We start from the raw sequence: 14759 nt of genomic DNA, 5'->3' as shown, positions 1-14759 counted from the left end.
ATCGCATTTGAATGTTGCATAACGGATCAGATGAAGACACCGCTCTATGTTACTCGCATCACTTCGAAATCGTCGGCGGAAATTATTGGTCGCGCCCGTCGCAGCGGCTACGTTGTGTTCGGCGAAACTTTGGCCAGTTCAATTGGGCGCTCAATGAATGGCGTGCGTCAGCAGGAGCGTTTGTATTACATAACTAGTCCACCAATACGCGAATCCGCCGAAACGCCAAGGCAATTGATGAAGTCGCTGGCGTAGTAAGTATCCCAGCACAAAACATACATACATATCGATGTGGATGTAAGGGTACATGGCGCAGAGTAGATAATTTTTCTCATTCACGGTTTACGGTTATAGTCACATTCATAAATATTTATTAGATATGTTTCGTTCATATATTGAACTGTATGTTGTCACATCTCTCATTTTGGTAACATCGATGAAAATAATTTCTATTCATTATTCAGTGCAAAAAATTGCGAACCCCAAAAAAAACCAAGATATAAATAGATGTGACGATAGTTTAGTTCCATTACTTTTTATATTCTGAAAAGTATATATTATTTTTGCCCCAAAGTTTCTGAATCTCAGAAGGAAACGGCAGGGACCTCATAAACTACCATAGAAACTGAACGGTCGAAAATCAAATTCTTATTCTATAGAAAAAGATTTTTATTTCACAAGATATCTTCACGAATTTATAGATTATTGTCCAAGACAATGTTACCAACTCCAAACACACTTTTTCCACACCTACTTATGTAAAGCTAACACCACAATTCGAGTTTCTTTAGCTACCCCACTCACTTGCGAAAGCAAACACTGAACTGGTTATTATACATACAGGTTGGTTGGTCTCAGCAAGAAATAGCACTACTAGCTCCAAATTTTTTTTTTCTCAAGTTGGTACATCTGTCGTGAGAACACATGCAAAGTTACAAGTCATTCTGTCAATTAATTCTTTGTTTACAAGCCATTTGAAGTTGACGTGTCAGAGTATTTTTTTAATATGGAAAAAATTGAATATCGCGCAGTGATTAGATTTTTTGTTTTGAAAGGTTTAAAAGCGAAGGAAATTTATGAACAAATGCTAGAGGTGTATAAGTAGTCCGAACCTTCAAAACGCACCATTGAACTTTGGGTTGGTGAATTTAAACGAGGCTTGAAAACGATTCACGCGAAGGACCACTAAAAACCACAACCACACCAGAAATCATTGAGCAAGTTCATAAGATTGTTAGTGAAGATCCAAGTTTTACTAAGCGTGAAATTGCAAATGTCATAGGAATCTCAAACGAACGAGTACTTCATATTTTAGATGGAGAGTTACATTTGAAATATCTGTAACTGGATCGAAAACAAATTTCGCAGCATAATTTAGAGCGTTTTAAGCAGAGACTAGGATCTACCACCATAATCTTAAATTGAAACAAGAACGTTTACAGTGGACTGTAGCTGGTTGCTAAGTTCCAAATCAGTTGAAGTTACAATGATCAGCAAAGAAGGTTATGGCATCAGTTTTTTGGGATGTAAAAGGAATTTTGTTAATTGATTATCTGCAGAAAGGTAAAACAATCAACTCTGAATATTATTGCAGCCTTTTGCAGCACAAAAAAATCATTTTTTATCAACACAATGCACCTATTCACAACGGTGTACAATGAATGAAAGTACGAATTGCTTGAGCATCCACCGTATTCAACAATGAAACCATTTTCTTCGTGGAAAGCGTTTTTCGTCGAATGAAGAAGCTGTTACAGCCGTAGACGGGTAGTTTGCAGAGCTTCCGGAAAGTCATTATAGAGATGACATAAAATTATTGGAGGATCATTGGAATAAGTGACTTGAAGTTAAGGGAGATTATATTGAATTTAAAAATATATGTATTTCGTACCAAAAACAGTATTTTTTCATTTCGAGTGCAAAAACTTCTCAACCAACCTGTATGTATGAATAGATAATAAAAGATAAAATATAACAAAAATAAACTGCACTTTTTTGTGCAAATTAGTCCTCGCTGTATTTCTTGTAAACTTTGTAACTTTTATAGCAAGACTAATTATATATGTACATACATATGCATTTAAGACTCTTATGAGAAGGACTAGTCCTTCAGAATTTGTTAGTAATAAATTGGTTATAATTCTTGATTAACAATGCTTCGAAAATTATTTAAAGCAATGGATGATCGGCTGTTTTAATATCATACTCTAATGGTAGTATACCCTGTTTTTTGATAATTTCTCGAGGAATTATGCCACGTCTCATAAACAGCGCTAATAATCAAACCATACATTAAATCACTAAGCCATTGTTAGTTCCTCTGCCGAACGCAGACAACATTAATCCGCCATTTCTCTATGTTTTCATAGCGTGCGCGAGGTAAGGGCTAAGCCTCTCAACGCTATTCCCTCTTTTTTAACGCCTATGTGTGCTTATTAATAATACTAAATAACCAAAAATAAAATTTATTATATTAAAATATTAAAGCAGATTTTCAATTTGTGCTCAACAGCGACGATCTGCAGACTACCGGTAGTGACAATTGCACCTTCAACAAGGAACACAAGGAGTTGGGCAAAGGCAATTTCACCAAGATACCGAACGGTGTCAACGGCGTTGAGGATCGCATGTCCGTTGTTTGGGAGAAAGGTGTGCATGCTGGCCTATTGGATCCCTGCCGCTTCGTCGCCGTCACCAGTACCAATGCCGCCAAAATATTCAATCTCTATCCACAAAAGGGACGCATCGCCGTGGGCTCTGATGCTGATATTGTCATCTGGAATCCGAATGCTACACGCACCATTTCCAAAGAGACGCATCATCATGCATGCGATTTTAACATTTTCGAAGGCATGGTATGTCATGGTGTGCCCGAATTGGTATTGGTACGCGGACGCATTTGCGTCGAAGATGGCAGCGTACGCGTAGCCGAAGGTTATGGACGCTTCGTTAATACACCGACACGTCCGCCATATCTCTACGATGTGTTGGAGGGCAAGATTGCAGCCAACGAAGAACACAATGGCGAGGAACATGAAGAACAATTGAATAACGGTTTGAAGAAATTGGATTTGGGCGCTTTGGAAATTGAAATACCCTATCAGGAGCCCATCTCACGCACATTGCTCTCCATGCCGGGTGCTGCGGGTTCGGTAGCCAGTACACCATCTGGGCGGGGACGCGTCGAAGGTACACGCAACATGCAAGAATCAACGTTTTCCGTTAGCGGTAAGCAATCAGGCTTAGTTAATTCAAATGGTGAATGATTTGTGTTTAGAGCTGTATTATTTTCCGTTTACATTTATTTTTCTATCTCCTTACAGAGGAGCTGGATAAATCTGGTAATCGCTCGTGCATTCGTGTCAGAAATCCACCAGGTGGCAAGTCTTCTGGTTTCTGGTAAATCAATGCAACCACGCGCAGTCATCACACACCGGCACCAAATCGCACAATTCGATACATACATGCATACAGACATACTTACATACATAGTTAAGTAACCGTAAGAGATTTGCGAGTTGGCTAAATGCCAACATACAATACATACACACTTATATATATGCGTATATGTGTATTGTGTTTGTATGTAAGCAAAATGTGGTTTATTGCGACAACATGACATCCCTACATACATACTTACATACCATATATAAAAATCGCAAAAGACGTGTATCCAAAATAACATGAATCAAAAGCCGAGAAGCTACCAAACCAAATCTACCAAATCTTTGTACTACACATAAAACATGAATGAATAGCAAATGAAGTTTATAAATATCTAAATTTAACAGTTAAATTCATATAAACATGCATACATACTTAGATATATATGCAAATGTAAATGCATGCGCTATGCATGTGGACTTGTATAAGTATATACTATGTAACCACAGCAGAGTAAAGTAAATAGTGAATGTTATTAAATATAATTGTAATATCTGCTTATTGTGCAATCATATTTTATGTGTTAGCTTAAATTTATTATATTTGTTTTTGTTTTGTTTTGTCAACTATATATTTGTTTTTATACTTTTAACATACATATATAAATTGTGATTAAACACAAAAGTGAATTTAAAATTAATTTTGCCTTTACACGCCTTTCTTCATTAAACGCACGAACCAACACCACCTGTCTCCTCCCCCCTCGTGAGTAGCTACATAGACCGGGTCTTGGCAACGCGTGCGTGTCCCCCACATATTTTCCTAAGTGACTTATAAACATAAATATGTATATGCACTCTTCTTCTTTCGTTGGACACATTTACATGCAAATATACTTACAAATATACTCACAAGGAAGCGATTATTTGTAGATCCTTCACTTGAATTATTAGCGTAAATTTGTAAGACGATTTCTACCTAATTTTTATTCATATTGAAATAATAATAAAACATAAAATACAAATTAACATTTAATAAAACATCAACGTTGTATGCTAAAACCCATTGTTGTTTTATTTACGAGTTGTTGGTGTGAATCCTTTTGATTTTCAACAGAGATCTATGTTCTTCAATAGTTGTTTTATTCATAACATAATAAAATGGTTTGAGCCGACGGAAGTTAATCTCAATGAATCCGTTTTCACGGATATCAAAGATGAAATCTTTTACAAAACATCAAAAAAAAACTATCGATGTAGTCTAGGGCCTTTTCACATTCAAACAAGTCTTGGAATATTGGCATTGAAGTTCAGACGTTGAATAAGCTCGGGAAAAGACATTGAGCTAAGAATAAGCGAATTTCATGATAAAAGTATAATTAAAGTAGCAACACCAAAAAAAAAAAACAACAAGCCGCCTCAAGCAAATCGATCTACTTTTACTCAGCTGCAATGAGGGATGCTGTACGTAAACTAAGAAAAGCGCTTAAGTGCGCGAAATAATATAGAATTGAATATTATATAAAGAAATTGAGCCCAAAGCAAAACTCCCTTTGGAAAGCTCAAAACTAAATTAAGCCACCGGTAGATTCCAACATGCTCATAGGAGACGTGATTGGTAATTGTTTTCAAAGTCACGAGGAAAAAGCAACTTGTTTCCAAACCACCCAGAGAAGGTATTTCAGCCTAATTATCCAAAAAATTACTTTAATCTGCCAACCTTGCCCGACACTGCTAACACGCCGCTCTTGTCTATTAAGACTTCAACTTTTGAAATTAAAAATATTATAAAAGAGATGAATGCAAAAAAGTTATCAGGACACGATAAAGTTACTCTAAAAATTTTAATGGAGATGTCTGCTTTCCTCCATGAAAATAACACAATTCCAACGCATCAATTCGGGTTTCGTGCCAAATATGGCACTGTATAGCAAGTGAATAGAATTACTTACGAAATTAGAAAGGCATTCGAGTACAGAGAGTATTGTTCAGCAATATTCCTTGATGGAGCTCAGGCATTCGATAAAGTGTGGCATGAAAGCCTTTTATATAAATTGAAACATTATTTCCTTTCGAAACAGGAAATTTACTGTTAAAGTTGCTACCTCAGGGGAATGTGCTAAGCCCAACTCAATATATCAGCAGACATTTCAACTCGTAATAAGGACTTTTGCCGATGACACAGCCCTAGTATCCCGTAATCAATGTCTCATCAGAGCATCAAGCGAATTAATGTGCAGAAAACAGAAGGCTCACGTGCAGAAAACATATCTCCAACAAAATAACTAGCATGAAAATATGAAAACCAAATTTAAACTAGATTTTAAATAAAAATTCTAAACTTAGTCTTGACAACAAAGTTTGTTTACTCAACGCGATAATAAAGCCGATTTGGTTGTATGGTATTCAACTGTGGGGTACGACCTGTGCAACTACCATTAATATTATATAATAATACAGAGATTCTAGTCTAAAATCCTTATAGCTAGGGTTCACCATGATGCAAGAAACATAAATACGAACTTATACTCCGTAATCATCCAATTCCATTAGCTATTATTATATTAAAAATATAATAAAGAAGAAAACTAAAGTTTAATACGACCATAAATTATTTGAGACTACAAAAAGATTTGGATGTTTAAGAACTAGTATTTATGCAAGGATCTGAAAAGCCTCACGATAGTTGTACGATATAATAGTTGATTTTCAATGTAACTTAGTTTGATTATACCATTTCGAACAACCGTTAGTTGAGCTATAGTATACATACATATATGCTTCGTATTGTAAGCAAGGAGCTTTGTTATGGACACTTGGTGTCACATAAATGTGGCCAGTTACCAAGGAAACCAAACAGGAGTTAACAAACAACCTGAGTGGCCGGTATAGTTTTATATATTTTTTAAGGTTACAGAGAGTTTGGAAAAGTTGCATTCGAAATAAAATTTTCTTTTTTTAAAACCAATCATTACCATTAATATTATAATATATACCATTAGAAAAAATAGATTGTGTTAATAATGCTGCATCAAGGCATAATCTTAAGAGAAGGCCATATAACTCGGACCATTTACAATTTGGTAAAAATTATTATGATTGTGTCGGTTAAAAGCCTCAAAAAAATATTTTCTGTGATATTTCGAGCTGTAGATAAAAGACAAGCGCTACGATGATGTGATTGAGTGCATGGTGAGTTTTGGTGAGGCGGCCAACACCAGAGCGGGTCTTTCCACACTGGGCTACTGCTACTATCACGCGCAAAAATACGAAGAGGCCGCGACTTGCTATGAACAATTATGCACGCTGGTGCCGAAGGAAGCGAAATATAAGTAAGTGCAATAGTACTACAATTGCACCAGGATAAACTAATGAACTTCCACAATCAATTTTAGATTTTACTATGCACAATCGCTCTACCAGGCAGGTATTTTCGGGGATGCATTGCGCGCCTTAAAGCAAATCAGTGAACACGAAGGACTACGAGAGTCCTGCCTACAACTACAGAGCGCCATACTCTACTCCAGTGAGGACTTTGCGGGTGCGCAGAGTGTATTAAATCAACGTGCCGCCGGCAATGCGGAAACACTCAACGATGAAGGCTGTCTACTTTTTCATGCCGACCAATATGAGAAGGCGGTGCAGCGTTTTTCGAACGCTTTAAAAGTGGGCGGCTTTAATCCGCTGGTGGCATACAATTTGGCATTATCGCATTTTCATAAGAAGGAAAAGACACAGGCCGTGGAATACACTAGTGAGTATAAAACGGAAAGAGCGTAAAAATTGAAATTAAAACTAAATTGCTTGTTTTATTGTTTCGCCTCTTATTTGGCACTTTCGCCCTGAAAGCGGAGATTGTGGACCGCGGCATACGCAATCATCCGGAGTTGGGCATTGGTGCGCAAATCGATACCGACGGCAGTGCGCGAAGTGTCGGCAATCCAATTACGATGGCCATGTCGGGCATAACACAGGCGTTGAACTTGAAAGCGGCCATCGAGTATCAGGACGGCAATCGTATGTATTCAATTACAGTTGTGTTAGTGTTGTTGTTAATTTGTATATCTTGTTTTTGTCATTTCCTAGTGGATGCCGCACACGATTCACTGTTGGATTTGCCGCCACGCTCCGAGAGTGAATTAGATCCAGTTACATTACATAATATGGCATTGACTGATCCGAAAGGTCCGGTAGGCGGTTTACGTAAATTAGCGTTTCTTTTACAGCTTGGACCGCCAGCTTGTCCGAAGGAGACTTTTGCAAATATCTTATTGATTTGTTGTAAACATGAGGTGTACGAAATGGCGGCAGATATATTGGCGGAGCATACGGATCTAACCTATAAATATCTTTCACAGGTATTTATGGCGCTGGAAATTTTCAATATTCAGATTTTTTTAATTTCTATTGGTTTGGGGCTTATGAGAATAAGGCATAAGAAGCATAACTTTACGGACTAAGATTCTCGTCTAAGACTCGTGCGAATTGTTAATTCGACATATATGGATATTATTCCTAAATTTTGAGGTCTTACGAGGCTTTATAGCTTTCATACAATGGAAGTGTTTGAACTTGCCGTTAAAGGACGGTTATTAGGAAAAAAATTATACACACCGAATTCGATGACAGCCACGATTACATGCTTGGAGGGATATTGCTAGAGAGGTGGAGGTAAACATTAGTTGAATGACGTCTAGTGAGCTGACTCAGCGACAAATATTTAGACATATATAACTATAATTTTTTATTATTCTTGATTGACGTTACTCCATATATAAATCAATTGTTAATTTTTGGTGACTTTTTAATTAAAAACGATTTTCAGCACTTGTTCACTGCAACTTGTTCCCAGGACTAGATAAAAAGATTTATTCTAATTTAACTATTTAAAGCTGAACTCTATTAGTGAAGAAGAAACTGCAAAACGAAGAAAAATCCGAGTATAGTCACCTTATACCTTTTCTTAACATGTTAAAAATGTCTATCCAAGTCAATTATTTTGAGGTTTATTTTTAGTCCAAGTATCTAGACACATCTTTTAGAGTGGTTCAGAGGAATTATTATGTAACGATAAGGACCTTCCGCCTTTTTTGTTGACAAAGATCGTTTTAAAAAAATTCTCTCATTTTACTTTTCTACTCTTTTCTACAAAACCAGTATCTCTACGAGCTGCTCGACGCTTTGATAACAGCACAAACTTCTTCAGAATTGGCAGAGAAGAAACTAGGAGTCTTAGCCTCTAGTTTAGCAGGCAAGCTACGTAGCTTGGCTGCCAAAGTGCAAGAGATGCGCGGCACTACCGATCAACTGGCGCTACGCAGTGCTCTGCAGGACTATGAGAACGCTTTGGAACTGTGAGTAATTTCAAGTTTATTTAATTTAATTTATTGAATCTTAATGAAAATATAATTTTTTCCACTCAGCTACATGCCGGTTGTATTGGCACGGGCATGGATTTACTGGCGTGATGACGACTTTGTCGGCGCCGAGCGTGAGTTCCGCGCCAGTGCAGAATTCTGTTCGGAGAACTCCGTTTGGCGTCTCAATGCCGGTCACGTGCTTTTCATGCAGGGAGACAAGTACAAAGAGTCCGCAGCATTCTATGAGCCGATTGTGCGGCAGCACAATGATGACGTAAGCGCATACATTTCTAGGTTACGTATAAACTGTCGTTCTTTTATTATGCTTTTCCATGTAGATAATGTCTGTATCCGCGGCGGTTTTAGCCAATTTATGCGTCTCATACATTATGACTTTTCAAAATGAAGAAGCCGAGGAGCTGATGCGCAAAGTGGAGAAAGCTGAAGAGTTAAAGGGCAATATGGGCAAGCAGTATCATCATTTGTGCATAGTTAATCTAGTTGTGGGCACCCTGTATTGTGCAAAATCCAATTATGAATTCGGTTTGTCACGCATTGCACACGCCTTGGATGGCGGCAATGGTGCTCGTCTCTATGCAGACACTTGGCTGCATGTGAAGCGTTGCGTGTTGGGTCTACTCACGGGTATGGCGAAGCAGAATATTATTCTACCATACCCTGCAGTGCAGGAGGTGCTGAATTTCTTGAAATCTTGTGAAGGTAAATTTATTATAATAATCCTTGTGCGCGGTTTTGTATCCTTTAAGCAAAGCACTCGCATAGGTTGGGCCAGTCTAGAACTCTGAAAAAGTTCTAACTTTGATATTTAATTCTGACAGTAAAGAAACCGATCCATTTATTGCCTTCAAACTTTGTGAATTACGTATTTAGCTGATATTAAAATTTGTATAATCACATTTTGATCCACTATTTGGGCTACTGAGCCAATTTTCGGAATCGCTTTTATCAAAGAGCACCTGTGGTTGTTTTGTAGTGGCAGAATTTCGCCGAGTTGACAGTCCTTGGCCGGATAAAAATTCGGGTCCGTTCCGGTTACGTAGACCCGACTGTCGTGGGAACGGACGACTTGACGCTTTTATAACTACACCTCGATGAGGACGGTGACCTGCTATTTAAAACAAAATAAAAACTGGATTTTTATCTAATTAAGTTTTGATAGTAAAGGACGTATGATGTTAGCGCTTTGAGCACTGTTGCCTTGGACAATAATTCACGCCGAATTTCATGAAAATATTTTGTCAAGTAAATAAAATTAAATTAAGATCGATCAGTATGTCTGGCAGCTATATGCTATAGTGGTTCGATATCGGCGGTTCCGACACATGAACAGCTTCTTGGCAGAAATGATCATTTATATATATATTTTAAAGGGTTCCCAGTGTTGCAAACTTCGTGGCAAACTTAATATACCCTGTTTAGGGTATAAAAAAAGTGCAATACTAACAAAAGCATTTTTATGTCATAATATCACTGTTAAGCTACAATACAGCGAATTTACTAGATAAATGCTTCCTTTCACTATTGTACCAATTGAATCTAAATTGTTCTTTGAGCCAAAAATTAGATTTTCTAAAAATCCTGGACTGGCTAACCTCACTGCTTAATATAAGCTGTTACCTACTAGCGTATAAAATTCCTATATACTTATGTTTTATTGATAAATATTTCAGTTTACGGTCTCTTCACACCCGCCAATATATATACAGCCACCGATGAAGTGCCCGCTGAACCCTTAACCATTGGCTTGGAGGCAAGAAAGCTGCGTTTACTGCTGATTAAACTCAGCGAATATGAACAATGAATTAAAATTTATAAATTACAAGTTTTTTCGTATGTATTTACTTCTACAAGAACGTTTATTTATTTGTATTTATGTATGTATGTTCTCATATAATATATATATATGTGTATAATTTAACGATTACATTACAAAATATATCAACTTAAAGCATCGTTAAAAATATTGTATTTAAATATTAGCTGTGATGAGTATAATCATAAAATGTTGTTGTTTTTTGTTTTTTTTTTTGGTTTAAAAAATATTTTATATATTATTATTTGCATATGTTGGCCATGAAAATTTATTTTGCAAAACATTTTAATATTAATTTTTGTTTATGTATGACTTTTACAAGTATATTTAATTCAGGGTTATTTTATTCGTATTTACGTTATGATTAATGTGTGAGCGTTTACTAAAAAAAACTAATTATTGCATTTTTTTAAACTTATTCACTTATTTGTGAATATTCTTATATGAACTGCTTGTTCGTATTTAAATCATTTTATTCCAGCACTGCTGACGAGGCCATTTCACTGACACCACATGTATTATCGCCACGATAGACGCGATAGTAGCCTTGTTCGCCCCATTTGGGTCCCCATGAATTCTTCACAATCCAATAGGGCAGTGTCTTCTTGAACATTGGATAGTCGGATACACCATAGCCAACAATTAGTACGCCATGATCGAGATTCTTTTTAGAGCACAATGCCTTCCAGGGATGAGAAACACCGCCACGATAGAATTGCATAGCGTTGGCGTTAATACCTGCAATAGAGGAGAGTTTTAATTGAAATGAAAAAAACAACAAATAATTCATAATATAGACAATATTTGTATGCTAGTAAGAGTTGGTTAAAAAGTTTCATGGCTTTATTTTGAAAAAATTAATTTCTAATTTGTATTTCGATAGTCTATATATTTAAAAATAGAATAAAATTTTAAATAAATATTTCAAATATTTTTCGAGTTACAGGCTTCTAAAGTGTTGCCATGCAGTTCAATCAGCTCTATCACTTTATTTTTAAACGCTTTTTTCTCGAAAATGCATTTTCAAATTTGCTGATTACTCGGAAACAAATGATTTGAATCCAATTTTTCTTGTTGTTCCAAGAAGCGTTAAAATCCTGTTTAACAAGTTAGGGGGAAATGTCAGTCCGTCGTCATTGAAGTCATCTAAAGGTAGGGCCAGAACACGAGCTGAATTGTGCCGGTTTATAGAGAAAGGAAGTTTTGATAATAATTCGTCATAACTGGGAAAGTTTCATTTTTAATGTACCATCTAATTAAATTTGACCTGAACTGGTCCATTTAAAGTGGGCGCACAAATCTAATCGATAAAAAACTTTTCAATGGCACAAAGCATGCAGTGAAGGTCGTGAAGTCATCGTAAACTTGTCTCATGTGAGTCGTTTATCCACTTTGTTAATGACGATAACATCGAAAAACTTAAAAAAAAAATGTGTCGAAAAATTGTCGTGTTGGTATCAGAGAGATAGCAGAGAATCTCTACACATCTTATGGTCATCCATATCAATACATATTGGTTAATGTTTTGAGTATGAAGCTTGTCAGTGATAGACCCGTACCAAAGACCTGAATCATTTGCAAAAACGACATTGAGCCAAAAAAGATGCTCGAAAACGTAGCTGAAGATACTACATTCATCAATAGAATCATTACTTCTGACGAAACGTGGGATTATGAATATGAATAAAATAAATAATTTTATTAAAATACTTGAAAGTGTAGTTTTTTTTTGCCAGTCTCGGTCAAATTTGATCAGATGCCACTTGCCCAATTCGTTGTAGCTTTCTACCAATTGATATATTATACAATATTCTCTTCCGATTCACATAGGCGTTAATATTTATGCTGCGTAGTAACAACTTTGTTATTGTTGCCAATTTGTCAAGTGTCCAACCAACATCGGGGTTATGGCAAGTTTACCGAATTCATACCGAGTACTGGTAAACTTTAATAACGGTAATATATTTCTTAAAACCCCAACTACTCACCAATTGAGATGGGTCCGTTGGCAATCAGCCATTGTGCGATGGCGGTCTCATTCTTTGGCAAATCGACACCTCCCTTGACCTTGACATGTACCTTCGACTTGCTGAATTTGCATTGGTCTTTGCGTCCCTCATACGGGTAATCGGATTCCAATTCCAAACCACCAATATGCCCTATCGCTCTGCAATTTAAAGAATACAGCATATAAATATCTACTTATGTCTACATACTACAAAGTGAAGAGTGTAGACAATTCCAGTAACAAGCACACTTACTCGTAGGCATTGTCCATCAAACCGCCATTGCAGGCCGAGTCACTTGTGTCGCAATCAAGCAATTCCTGCTCAGAGTATTCCTCCAGTTTGCCCGTCTTCACCGCATGCAGACCCTCGACATTGCCCGTCACACTGAACGCCCAACATGAACCGCACATGCCCTGATTCTTCACTTTCGAAATGACACCCTTCTCTCGCCAATCAAATTCCTTTGGCAACTCAATATTGGGAATCACAGCTGCTGCATTCTTACTTGGCTTATCCTCGGAGCGTTGCCACAGGCCAGTACGTTGTTTGTATTCCGTGCTAGTTAAGTCAGCGAATTCTGTAATGCCATACTTGGCGCTACCTGTGAGTGTAGAAAATAGCAGACGGTTGGGAATGTGAATAAAGAAGCAGAAGTAAACACACAAAAAAAGAGATTATTAAGTATTTGATAGCGCACGTTCCAGGCAACGGAAGTGAAACTTTTGCCTAGACTTGCACAAGGCACACATACAAATGTAGATGTATTAGTCGTCGATATATGTATATGTAGTTTCTCGCTTACCCATCTCATTACGATTCAATTCTTTGATAATTTCCAAGTTCTGTTTGAAAATACGCAAACGCATTTGATGCTCCATTGCGGTGTGATAGCGGCGATTGTATTTAATTTGGAATTTGCTAAATAAATGCTCGGTCTTGTCCAAACTGTGATGATTGCGTTTCTTGTGTGTCTTCTTCTCTAGCTGTTCCACCGAGCGGCTGTGGCGCCGTTTCACCAATTCCTTATTAGGGCAGTCAAAGGTCACCTCATAGCCATTGGGCAACCACGGCTGTGACCAAATCTTGACGGTACAACGTTCTTTCTCATCGTTTTCATTGTAGAGTTCAACATCGATTTTGGTCAATGTGCCTGAAACCACCTGTGAGGTGGCAGAATAAACCTTCGAAATCCTGCAAAGTTACATACATGATTTTTAAAATATTGTACTTATATAGATGTATGTATGTAGAGTTTAACCTGTAATTGGGACCATCGCCGGCAGCAAGTTTGTCAAGTGACGCCTGCAGACGTTGTTCGGCATCCTTTTTGTCCAATGTCTTAGCACCACCAACTAGATTCGAGCTACGCTTGGCACGAGCATGCACCTAAAATTAGATAAATTGGAAAATTAAGATATTTTAGTACTTAATTCAAGATTAAACAGCTAATATAGATTGCTCAATGAGGCAGAATTACTTATGTATTATTAGTTTTGTAAAAATGTTATTAAAATAAATCGACTTTTTGTAAGCGAGTGCCAAAGGATTGCTCAACTTAGTTAAATTTGACTGAAGGTACTAACAATATTGTTGATAATGCAGTTGTCAAGCATTTATTTTACTTAGTTTGCAGTTGACATTTCTAAAGAATTTTTCCACAGTTGATTGAAAGTTCCCGAGTAATATTTTTTCACCTTGCAAAACTACTTTTCAAGTTGGAATGAATTTTAGATACACTTGCACATTTCAGGTAAGGACTATATAATATTCTTAGTCGTCGACAGATGCCATTATACAGGAGTTAGGCGAGGATATGCACTAAAAGGTTCTATGTTCAGTTTCAAATAATCCTGTTATTATACTTTCACAATTTGTTGCGCAGCAGCTTTATTCAAATATTTTGTGCGTGATTTTGTTTGCACGCTCGTTCATCAAAATAAGTTGCGTACAAGTAGACATTTTGTTGCGAGGTTAGGTTGGTGTCATATGGACTCATAAGCAACAAAACAGAGAATCGCATAAGGAAGGCTCACTGTAGGTTTGATTTAAATATCAAATAAATTTTCGTACAAATAAACCTCACAATATGCCTGAAATCTCATATACCACAAGGTACTTAAAAAATCTTAAATACATTTTGTACATACCGCCTTCATCCTCACAGCTGTGGGAT

General features: G+C 36.9%; 3 protein-coding genes across 10 annotated transcripts in view; 2 read left to right on the top strand and 1 right to left on the bottom strand.

Moving 5' to 3' along the window:
* CRMP (Collapsin Response Mediator Protein) overlaps positions 1–4445 on the top strand; it is a 35484-nt gene extending 31039 nt beyond the window's left edge. For 4 of the 7 annotated variants that reach the window (XM_014235935.3, XM_036373382.2, XM_070107596.1 and 1 more), the window contains 2 exons: positions 2513–3258; positions 3324–4445. In XM_014235935.3, coding sequence (XP_014091410.1) covers positions 2513–3258; positions 3324–3403 — 826 coding nt within the window. In that variant the 3' untranslated portion in view covers positions 3404–4445. Of the gene's footprint in view, positions 1–30; positions 255–2512; positions 3259–3323 lie in introns of all 7 variants that reach the window. The other 3 variants (XM_036373383.2, XM_036373386.2, XM_036373385.2) reach the window with 3 other exon arrangements.
* A 1839-nt stretch (positions 4446–6284) lies between these two features.
* Positions 6285–10993, top strand: Ttc30 (tetratricopeptide repeat domain 30). Its single transcript, XM_014235901.3, has 9 exons — positions 6285–6466; positions 6537–6715; positions 6779–7137; positions 7233–7400; positions 7470–7741; positions 8541–8737; positions 8807–9017; positions 9082–9463; positions 10435–10993. Exons 1-9 carry the CDS (start codon positions 6407–6409, stop codon positions 10563–10565), a joined length of 1959 nt encoding a protein of 652 aa, XP_014091376.2. The 5' UTR covers positions 6285–6406; the 3' UTR covers positions 10566–10993.
* CtsF (Cathepsin F) overlaps positions 10673–14759 on the bottom strand; it is a 31844-nt gene continuing 27757 nt past the window's right edge. For both annotated transcript variants that reach the window (XM_014235911.3, XM_014235912.3), the window contains 5 exons: positions 13845–13972; positions 13389–13777; positions 12839–13187; positions 12566–12744; positions 10673–11315 (listed from right to left, as the gene is read on the bottom strand). In XM_014235911.3, coding sequence (XP_014091386.2) covers positions 11050–11315; positions 12566–12744; positions 12839–13187; positions 13389–13777; positions 13845–13972 — 1311 coding nt within the window. In that variant the 3' untranslated portion in view covers positions 10673–11049. The remainder of the gene's footprint in view (positions 11316–12565; positions 12745–12838; positions 13188–13388; positions 13778–13844; positions 13973–14759) is intronic.

The sequence above is a fragment of the Bactrocera oleae genome, chromosome 2, assembly GCF_042242935.1.
Source record: "Bactrocera oleae isolate idBacOlea1 chromosome 2, idBacOlea1, whole genome shotgun sequence".
Lineage (NCBI taxonomy): Eukaryota > Metazoa > Arthropoda > Insecta > Diptera > Tephritidae > Bactrocera > Bactrocera oleae.
The sequence above is the reverse complement of the archived record's forward strand: the minus strand, read 5'-3'. Positions and strand labels throughout refer to the sequence as shown.